Source organism: Loxodonta africana, chromosome 3, assembly GCF_030014295.1.
Source record: "Loxodonta africana isolate mLoxAfr1 chromosome 3, mLoxAfr1.hap2, whole genome shotgun sequence".
Lineage (NCBI taxonomy): Eukaryota > Metazoa > Chordata > Mammalia > Proboscidea > Elephantidae > Loxodonta > Loxodonta africana.
In genome coordinates, this window is record NC_087344.1 from 13894925 (window position 1) to 13906467 (window position 11543).

Sequence of the window (11543 nt, forward strand, 5' to 3'; positions counted from 1 at the left end):
CAGATGTAGCACTGTAAGTGCTCTCTCATCTATGCCAAGAAATTTGGAAGAAAACTACCTGACCAACCGGCTGGAAGAGATCCATATTTGTGCTCATCCCAATGAAAAGTGATCCAACCGAATGTGGAAATTATTGAACAATCTCATTAATATCACATGCAAGTAAAATTTTGTGACAATCTTTCAAAAGTGGCTGTAGCAGTACATCAACAAGGAATTGGCAGAAATCCAAGCTGGATTTAGAAGAACCAGGGGTATTATTGTTAATGTTAGATGGATCCTGGCTGAAACCAGAGAATACCAGAAGGATGTTTACCTGTGTTTTATTGACTATGGAAAAACATCCAGCTGTGCAGATCATAGCAAATGATGGATAATATTGCGAAGAATGGGAATTGCAGAACACTTAATTGTGTTCATGAGGAACCTGTACATAGATCAAGAGGCAGTCATTTGATCAAAACAAGGGGATACTGCATGGTTTTAAAATCAGGAAAGGTGTGTGTCAGGGTTGTATCTTTTCACCATACATATTCAATGTGCACGTTGAGCAAATAATCCGAGAGGCTGGATTATATCAGAAAGAACAGGGCAACAGGTTTGGAGGAAGACTCATTAACAATCTGTGTTATGCAGATGACACAACCTTGCTTGCTGAAAGTGAAGAGGACTTAAAGCATTTATTGATGAAGATCTGAGACCACAGCCTTCAGTATGGATTGCACCTCAACATAAAGAAAAGAGAAATCCTCACAACTGAACCAATAACAACATCATGATAAACAGAAAAGACTGAAGTTGTAAAGGATTTCATTTTACTTGGATCCACAATCAACACTCATGGGAACAGCCATCTAGAAATCAAAGGATGTACTGCATTGGACGAATCTGTTGCAAAAGACCTCTTTAAAGTGTTAAAAAGCAAAGATGTCATCTGAAGATTAAGGTGTGCCTGACCCAAGTCATGGTGTTTTCAATTGCCTGACATGCATGAGAAAAATGGACAGTGAGTAAGGAAGACGGAAGAAGAATCAAGGTCTTTAGATTATGGTGTTGGTGAAGAGTATTGAATATACCTTGGACTATCAAAAGAATGAACAAATTTGTCCTGGAAGAAGTACAATTGTTACCAATCGCCAGTCTAACACAGAGGTCCTTGTCTTTTCCTCAGTAAGAATACACGCGAAAGACAAACTTCATCTTTAGCAAGCTTTGTTTTGCTTGAGTCAAATAACAGGAGTCAGCTGGAGACTAAGCCTCTCCAAAAGACTGACTCGAAAAGGGAAGCAAGGTTAGGGCTTATATGGGTTCAGCGGAGACAATAGAGTAATGAATATTTAGTCAGCTATTTTTTCAAGGGGCAGGTACTTCTCAAAATGGCGGCGCATGCTAATTAGGTTGTACACACACCTGGAATCCAAGATTTAACCCACGGATATTCAAGATGGAGTCTTCTTGGCAGACCTTGGCATCGCTTATTATGCGATGTAGCACAAGCACACTGATCTTCAGCACCACATTGTCATCTTCGGAAGGGCTAAGGAAGGTTAAACAGTGGTCACACTTCGTTCTTCTGGGCATGCGGAGCCTGTAAAGGAGGAAGGAACTAGAAAAACACTAAGAAGGAGATAGTAATTCATAGGTTGTTTCAGCCTTATCTCATGTTGGCAGGGTGTGGTTCCTGTTTACCCAACTTCTAGATGGTAACATTTTAACAGCTCTTTTGTTCCACCAGCACAGTTAACCCTATCTGTCTCACAACCAGAATACTCCTTAGAAGCAAAGATGGTGAGATGATGTCCCACATATTTTGGACATGTTATCACAAGGTACCAGTCCCTGGAGAAGGACATCATGCTTGTTAAAGCAGAGGGAAGACCCTCAACAAGATGGATTGACGTAGTGGCTGCAACAACAGGCTCAAGCATGACAACAATTGTAAGGATGAGGCAGGATCAATCTGTGTTTCGTTTGGTTGTACATAGGGTCACTATGAGTCAGAACCAACTTAACAGCACATATATATATATTCACATATATGTATACATACCTACATACATATCTTCCACTCTTTTCCTTCTCTGTGCCATAAAAAGCAAAAGTATTTAAACAAATTATAATGACTATCCATTAATTCAATATCAATAAGTTACCTAGAAAAATCTTTGAAATTATTTTAAGACCGTATATCACAAAATACAATTATTAGTGAAATAAAGTTTGTTTAAATAGTCTATATTTTCATTCAGATTTTTATCCATATTTTCCCCAATCTAATCTTAGCCCTTTGAGATTTTAATAACTGGGCTTTTTTTGTTGTTTGTTTTTTTAACTCAAAGCCTTGGCCGACCCTGACCAAGTCATTGATATGCATTTGACCTTTTTCTATCTTGGGTGGGGATTTTTTGTTTTTTCATTGTGATTTTTATCTTTTGAATTCTTAAAATTCCTCTGCAATAGAGAGAGCTTAGTCATGGTTCTTTATCTTGGAGATTCACCCAATTTCTGATAACTGTTTTAGGACAGGATTTTTCTTATTTTAACCTCATCAGAGTCCACATTATTTATCTTAATTTCTTTTGTTTTACAAGGTTTTCACAAGGTTGAGAGGGGTCTTTTCTTCAAAAGCTCTGTGGGAGCTACAAGGGCCTCAGAGAGTGAGGGCCAAGGAGGCCTGAACTTGTCCTGCCCTCCCTCTCTAAGGCTTATCCTCAACAAGAAGAAATGGGCAATCTCGATTCATTTACATATGTTTAAGTTGGCATAGGAATTTTGAGAGGCAAAATACTTCCTTTCCTGTAAATATTTGGACTGTTAAATTTTATAAGTGCTTATTTATCACCAAACTGATTGATTAAAGTTCTTTGAAGAAATAATCTAATTCAATAATACCATCTGGAGGTAGGGAATTATTACACCTTCATAATCCTATCTTTTGTACACTTTAAAGAATCTTTTATAGGAGCAATTTAGAATAATTTGTCCTTTATAAGACTGTGCTATACCTATCAAAAAAATTTCCATCTTTTTTCAGTGTACTTTTCAAATAGACCAATTTATATCAAACTTCCTCAAAGTAGCTACTGAAAACCCAAACCCAAATTATAAGACAGGCACAAGAAGCAGTTGTTTTTTTTTTGTTTTTTGTTTTTTGCAAGAGAAAGAGCTGAGACTTGACCTCACTTAAAAAAAAAAAAAAACTGTCAGCCACAGCCTCCAGCCTGACAGAAGGCAGGAAAAAAAAAAAAAAAGACACAACTCTGGGTCAGATACAAGCTCTTTGAACATACAAACACACACACAAAAGAGAGACATAAAAGCAACATAAGTTCACTGATTTGTGAGGCCAGCTGTAAAAACCAGGCTGTACTCCTAAACAACACAAAACAAAGCAAATAGGGTACACCATTTGTTAATGTAGCTTTGGAAATTGGTAAGATTGATTCATTTCAACAGGTTCTAGGTAAAAGTGATTAACTTGCCAGAGTCTCAGATGGGTCTCAGACACTTTGACAAAAGCTGAGTAACAAAAAAAAGTTCTCCAAAGAGAAAAGAAAAGAAAATGCAATGGGAACCCATTTTCCCAAAGTGGAAGAAAAAAGAGAGAAAACGGGAACTCATTTTCACAAAGTGATCACTGAAATTCCCAATTAAAAATTACTCTTAATATACTCAGCTTATAGCATTTTTGAACATGAACCTCAAACCAGGATCCCAATATGAGGGAGCTCTAGGCTCACTTCTCTTAAATGTCAAGGATTCTATTCCCTTGGATTGAAACTTTGGTTTCCCACAGTTGAATACAATACCTAGCAGGGAGTCTGATGCAGGGTTTGGTGAGTATTTTGTTTTACAGTGTACCGCCATTGCATGAGAGTTTTCTATCAGCTGGTGGGCAGCATAATGCTCTGGCTCATCTCCTGTTCCAGCTTATCCTCACATGAGCATCTTTCTGTTGGCAATAAATACCCTAGAAGACCTTGAAGTTCTCATGCCTACACGTTTTGTGGCTTAAAAAAACTCTGGAATTTCTTTGTAACAACCATAAAAAAACCAGTTTCATTCTTTCCGAACCTATTTCATTCTTCCAGTGAGGGATGCAGCCTCTTATGAATTACAATTTTTGAAACAAAATCTTTCACAGAAGTTATTTTGGAATCCTGAATGTGTTTAGAAACTTCAGAATATCAATCAAATTAAGCAACCCATTGATCCTGTCTGGTTTGGGCACCATGGTTTTCTAATTTAGATCTCAAACACAGCAGTCTCTCTAACTGAAAAGTACCCCAATGTGGTCTCCAATTTGACGAGCTGGAAATGATAGGAAGCTCAAACAGAAAAATACAAATACAAACAAGACCTAGACCCCATAGTTCTTGGCCATGTAGTGAGACAGAATTCCACTAGGAAAATCCACCTCTTTATTGGATTGGAAACTCTGGTATAGTGGTTAACAATTATGGCTGCTAACCAAAAGATTGGCAGTTCAAATCCACCAGGCACTCCTTGGAAAGTCTATGGGGCGATTATACTGTCTCCTATAGGGTTGCTATGAGTTGGAATCAATGGCAACAGGTTTGTTTCGTTTTTCTTAATTGAATTTGGCATACCCCATTTTGAGACAGTCCTAAGCACTACAAGACAACAAATGCACCAAACTCACAATAAATATTGGATTCAAGCTCAAAACAAAAAAGGGGTGGGACTCAAAAGTCCAAGAGGGCTTACCAAGATGGCCTCCAGATGCTCCATGCAGGCAATGAACTGAAAGAGCTTTTGAGGGTGTCATGCTAATGTCCAACAAGAGCTCTGGGGGAAGTTGGTCAGCTGCTATGGATCCAACTTCTGACGCCAGCAATTGTCAAAAAACCTAAATGCACAGAGAAACATCAGAAATTAGTATTACAGAATATATGCATTGTGAGTAGATATTATTCAAATCAGGCAGCATCAACTCAAAAATATAGAGAAGGCATTCAGAAGAAGGGATAGCAAAAACAGGCTATATAGGTCATTGTCATGTTAATATCTCAAGAGATAGCATCAGAACATATGCAGGGCTCCAGGATCAGTCTATTGAAGGAACAGAGTCACTAAGGATGTACCACACATTCTCCGGTCAGACCCTGGGTTCCTGCTTCTTGAAACTGACTCCACCTTTATAATTCTCTAAAAGGTCCCAGTGCCTGAAGTAAAACAGTCTCTGATAAGTTGCTAGATAGGCTATGATGTGATCTGGAGAGGACACCAGAAAAAGCAATTCCTTTAATGCTCAAGGATTTGAAAAAGGATACCTGACGGAAAATGGCCTGTGTGGATCACCCCAACTCCATGAACCCAGAAATGTGGATTTTCCAACAGAATTAAAGTGGTTTATCCAAAACTGGAAGTCCATCTATTAAAAAAGAAGAAGAAGAAGAAACAGGACCCATACTTCACACCATACATAAAACCTAACATAGAATACATCAAAAACTAAATATAAAACCTAAAACTAGAAAGATCATGGGGAAAAAATATAGACAATGGTAGGGGCCCTAATGCATGGCATAAATACAATACAAGACATAACTAACAATGCACAAACACCAGAAGATAAACTAGATAACTGAGAGCTCCCCAAAATTAAAGACTTATGCTCATCAAAAAAATAAAAAAAGAATCTACCGACTGGGAAAAGTTTTTGGCTATGACATATCTGACAACGGTCCTATTGCTAACATCTATAGAATACTTGAACACCTCAACAAAAAAAGGCAAACAATCCAATTAAAAAATGGGCAAAGGATGTGAACAGATGCTTCACCAAAGAAGACATTCAAGCAGCTAACAGACACATGAGAAAATACTGCAATTATTAGCCAATAGAGAAATGAAAATCAAAACTAAAATGAGATACCATCTCACCTTGACATTAATGGTACTAATAAAAAATTAAAAAAACAGAAAATAATAAGTGTTGGAGAGGTTGTGAAGCAATTGAAACTCTTACGCACTGCTGGCGGGAATTTAAAATAGTACAACCACTATGGAAAATGATATAGGACCGCCTTATAAAAATAGAAATGGAAATACCATACTATCCAGCAATCGCACTCTTAGGAATACAGCCTAGAGACATAAGGGCCATCACATGAATAGACATATGCACACCCATATTCAGTACAGCTTTATTCACAATAGCAAAAAGATGGAAACAACCTAAGTGCCCATCAACAGATGAATGGATAAACAAATTACTGTACATACAATGTAATACTACACAATGATAAAGAACAGTGATGAAACTGTGAAACATCTCACAACTTGGATGAATCTGTAGAATATTATGCTGAATGAAATAAATCATCACAAAAGGACAAATGTTGTATGAGACCGCTATTATAAAAACATAAAAAAAGCTTACACAGAGGGAAAAAAAATCTTTGATGGTTATCAAGGAGGGAAAATGTGGGAGGAGAAATCACTAGATAGTAGACAAGTGTTAACTTTGGTGAAGTAAAGACAACACGCAACGTAGGGGAATTCAGCACAACTCAAAACAGACAAAGTCATAGAAACTTCCTAGACACATCGAAAACCTTGAGGGACCAATGTACTGAGGCTGAGGGCTGGGAAACATGGTCTCAGGGGACATCTACATCCACTGGCACAACATAGTTCATAAAGAAAATGCTTTACATCCTATTTTGGTGAGTAGCATCTGGGGTCTTAAAAACTTGTGACCAGCCATGTAAGATACATCCATTGGTCCCATTCCAACTGGAGCAAAGGAGAAACAAAAGACAAAAAGAAAATACTAGTCCAAAGGACTAATGGGCCACATGAAACAGGGATTCCACCAGCTTGAGCCCGGGAGAGCTAGATGGTGCCTAGCTACCACCACAGACAATTCTGACAGGGATCACAATAGAGTGTCCCTGGCAGAGCAGAAGAAAACTGTAGAAAAATATTCAAATTCACAGAAAAAGACCAGACTTACTTATCTAACGGAGATTGGAGAAACACCCGAGCTATGGCCCCTGGATACCCTGCTAACTCAGAATGGAAGCCACTCCCAAAGCCCACCTTTCAGTCAAATATTAGAGGGGCCAATAAAATAAATAATAACACACATAAGGAATGTGGTTCTTAGTTCAATCAAGTATAGAAGATTAAATGGGCAACACCTGCCCAAAAGCAAAGACACAAAGACAGGAAAGGACAGGAAAAATAGAGGAGTAGATATGGGAAACCTGGTGCAAACAGAAAGGGGGAGAGTGCTGACACATTGTGGAGACTGCAACCAATGTCACAAAACAATTTATGTATAAATTCCTGAACGAGAAACTAATTTGCATTGTAAGTTACACTTAAAGCACAATATTTTTTTTTAGTTTGTCAACTCCAATCAGGTCCTTGCCCCTGCATGCAACAGAAAGTGCTCCTGAAGAGTCACCAACGTTCTCTACCTTATTAAGTCCAGATTTTGATTCTTCATCCATTACTCACTTCACTTGTCAGCAACATTGACTCAGTTTAGTACTTATTGGAATGAGCTTTTATGTTTCAGGTCTTTCTGTGGTGCAAGAAAAAGTTTATCTTTTTGGTGTGACCAGCTGTATTTTATTCGATTATATCTATTATTTCATGCATTTGAAGTGAATCAAGTTCAGATAGCAAAAGGTGAAATTACAATGCCGTCTTGTCTCAATTTGGTTTTCAAAAGTTTATATATTAACAAAATTTATACAGAAATAGTTAAATGTGGTAAAACACACAAAAAATAGAGCTCATTAAAGGTAAAATATTTTTAAGTGAATACTAAATTGGCACACAAAATTTCATCTCACATACTTTGGACACGTTATCAGGAGGGACCAGTCCTTGTAGAATGACAACAGCATGCTTACTAAAGTAAAGGGGTAGTGAAAAAGAGGAAGACTCTCACTGAGATGGATTGACACAATGGCTGCAACAATGGGCTCAAACATAGCAACGATTGTGAGGATGGAGCAATACCGGGCAGTGTTTTGTTCTGTTGTGCATAGTGTCACTATGAGTCAGAAATGACCCTGTGGAGCCTGTGAACAAGAACAACACACAATATTTTCACACCTGAAATAGGTATCAGGCTTCCTAAGGTCATTTGGTTAGATAGAGTTGCTTTCAGTTGTAATTAAATAAAGAAGACTGGAATGCAGTTAGATAAGAATGGTATGTCCAAGTGTGCTAGGTGTGTGACATGGAGGTGAGCAGAAACAATGGGTGGAGAAAGGTGAATGACAAGCAACCAGCCTTGTCAGGAAATCACCCATCCTGAATTCCACCTTTTATTGTCTTGGTCTTTAAGAATTTGTACTCTTTGGATCAGAATGACAATAAAATGTTTGGCTAATGAGGAGCTTTGGATATTGAGCCCCTAGGGATACAGAATCTGCAAATAGTCTGCCTGTTACCCCCTCACTCAGGAGCAGTTCTTCAGTCAGGGACCAGCACACCTGAGACATTACCCACCATAATCCTCTTGTCCAGGAGCTGGGTGCCTCACCAGGCCCTTCTGCCTTTCCTGTGGAGAGAACATCCATCTACATCATCCAGCATCGAGGGCAGGTGTTAAGCATCATTCCTCAATGACACCAGCCAGGTAACCTAGAGTCCCTTGGTTAACATTTAGAAAGAGGGCAAGTGTTTCCTCACAGGTTCATCCAGAGGAAGCTGGGAGGAGAGTTGTTGTTGTTAGGTGCCATAGTGAACCCAAGCACAACAGAAAGAAACGTCGCCCAGTCCTGTGCCATCCTTATAATCATTGCTATGCTTGAGCCCATTGTTGCAGTCACTGTGTCAGTACTTCCCACTGAGGGTCTTTCTCTCATCAGGGAGAATGATGAGAGTACATGCATAAAATGATTGGAAATAAGGCTTCCGTGGACCCCTGCATCTATTCCATCTTCCTGACTGGTGCAAAGATACATGTTTCCATGTATCTTTGCACCAGTCTCAAGGACCTCTCATTCTACCAGTCTCCTCTTCTCTCTCTACAATGGAGGGACCATTTTCCTCCTGAACATAAATCTGTCCCTTTTGAAACATGATGACCATTATAATGAAAAAATACAAACCTGTTGCTGTCAAGTTGATTCCCACTCATAGCAACCCTGTGAAGGTTTTCAGAATAGAACTGCCCCATAGAGTTTCCAAGGAGCAGCTGGTGAATTTGAACCGCTGACCTTTTGGTTAGCAGCTGTAGCTTTTAACCACTACGGCACCAGAGTTTCCAGATGAACACTATAGAATTCTAATATTTACTTGAATTCTTGTGGTAGAGAAGGAGGTGGTTTGTGGAATTTGTCTCCTCATTCCTTGTTTTTAACATATATTTTTATCATCTCTGTTATCCAGCTCCTATCTTGGAAAGACATGGATTCTGAGACACACACATCACACCATCTCCCTAGTTCATTTATTTTCTCTTTATAAAGTTGCCAAATATTTACAATGACCACAGGAGCACAGGTAGTATGAAAATATGTATATAAAACCATGACTAACTTTTCACCCCTTTCAAGAACAAATAAATGTTTACACTCAGCTGTATTAGATTCAGGTTTTTTTTTTTTTTTTTTTAATAAATAGCCAAATAATATGCGTACAGGGGACACAAACTTTCTAGTCTTCTCCATTCTTCTCCTTCCCTTCCCGGATGGCTTTTGCCTCTGGTGATGAAGCTTCTGCTGGTCCAGGGACCACATATTTGATTGTCTTGTCACTTATCTTTTCCATCAGTTTAATCAACAATATGGAACCCAGAAACCAAACAGGAGTTTCAGAGTTCTTTCTCCTGGGACTGGCAGAGGATCCAGAACTGCAGCCCCTTCTCTACAACATCTTTCTGTTCGTGTACCTGGTCACCATCCTGGGAAACCTGCTCATCATCCTGGCTATCAGCTATGATTCCCACCTCCATACCCCCATGTACTTCTTTCTCTCCAATCTGTCCTTTACGGACATCTGTTTAAGTACAACCACAGTCCCGAAGATGTTAGTGAACATCAATACACAGAGAAACTCTATCACTTACACTGGCTGCCTCACCCAGGTATGTGCTGCCATAATTTTTGGAGGTTTTGAAAATTTTCTCCTTGGAATAATGGCCTATGACCGCTATGTGGCTATTTGTCATCCATTGAGGTACACAGTCATCATGAACCCCCACTTCCTTGGTCTGCTGGTCATACTCTCTTTGTTCATTAGCATCATGAATGCCCTGGTCCATAGTCTGATGTTGCTGAGACTGCCCTGCACAGACCTGGAAATCCCCCACTTCTTCTGTGAAGTTGTTCAGGTCCTCAAGCTCGCCTGTTCCAATACTCTCATCAATAACATCATACTATATTTTATGTCTAGCATATTTGGTGGTATTCCTTTCTCTGGGATTATTTTTTCTTACACTCAAATTGTTTCCTCCATCCTGAGAATGCCATCAGCTGTTGGAAAGTATAAAGCTTTTTCCACCTGTGGTTCTCACCTCACAGTTGTTTTCTTGTTCTATGGGACAGGATTTGGAGTGTACATTAGTTCAGCATTTACACACTCTTCCAGGAAGACAACAGTAGCCTCCGTGATGTACATTGTGGTCCCTCAAATGATGAATCCTTTTATCTATAGCCTGAGGAACAGGGACATGAAGGGAGCCATGAGAAAAATCATTGGTAGGATACTTTATTTTTAGTGATTGTGTCATCTGCTTTGGGCTTGAGTTTCTAGAATGAGTAAAAGTAAAAGAAATACTGGAGAGTCAGAATTCCTAACTAGATGACATAATGGCTAAGCGTTATAAAAATGAGTCAAAAACAACCTCTGTATATTAGCCCCCATTTGTGTACTTCTTCACAGCAAGCTCAAAAAAGTGTGCCAGTGTCAAACTCAAATTTGTACATACTTGTTTTAAAAATAGCCCACGTAATCAGAATTTTACCAACTTAGAGCCTTCCTCCCTTACTTATCCCACAAAAATACACCCAGCGTTTGCTATCCATAGATGGGCGAAGACCTGTCGCTATAATAATCCTAATGTGCTCTGCCTTTGGAGTACCTTTGACCCAGAGACTCCCCAACTTGCTGCAGTAGAGCTTCTCACAGGGACACATTATCTCCCTCCTTCCTTCTGCACTTCCCTGGGAGTTCTCATCCCTTCTTCCCCTTCTGTTTTCTCCCTGCACCTCTTACCTCTGGAAGACCTCCTACTGTGGAAGATTACACCCTACAAGCAGCTGTCAATGCATCACACCAATAAAACAGCTTGCCTTTCAACTGCTATCTCATGGTCATAATCTTTTTTCTTGATCATCCTTGAAGTTCATTAAACTCACTACACTAAGTGCATTTCAACTTGGGGTTGAAACCTGACTTTGCTTTTTTGTTTAAATCTGTGCTGTTTCACGAATTTTTTCAACTCTTTAAACTCAGTTTCTTTGGGCAGGTTCCACAGAAGCAGAGCCTGAGGAAGGGCTTTTTATTATAGTGATGTTGTTAGCAGTGTGACCCCAATACCCCGAGCATGT

The 11543-nt window shown here is 39.2% G+C and overlaps 1 protein-coding gene across 1 annotated transcript; it reads left to right on the top strand.

Annotated features, from left to right (window-relative positions):
• The first annotated feature begins 9778 nt into the window (after window positions 1-9778).
• Window positions 9779-11062, top strand: LOC135230862 (olfactory receptor 7G1-like). The gene has a single exon (XM_064283098.1). The coding sequence runs from the start codon at window positions 9779-9781 to the stop codon at window positions 10709-10711; it is 933 nt and encodes a 310-aa protein (XP_064139168.1). The 3' UTR covers window positions 10712-11062.
• The last annotated feature ends 481 nt before the right edge of the window (window positions 11063-11543 follow it).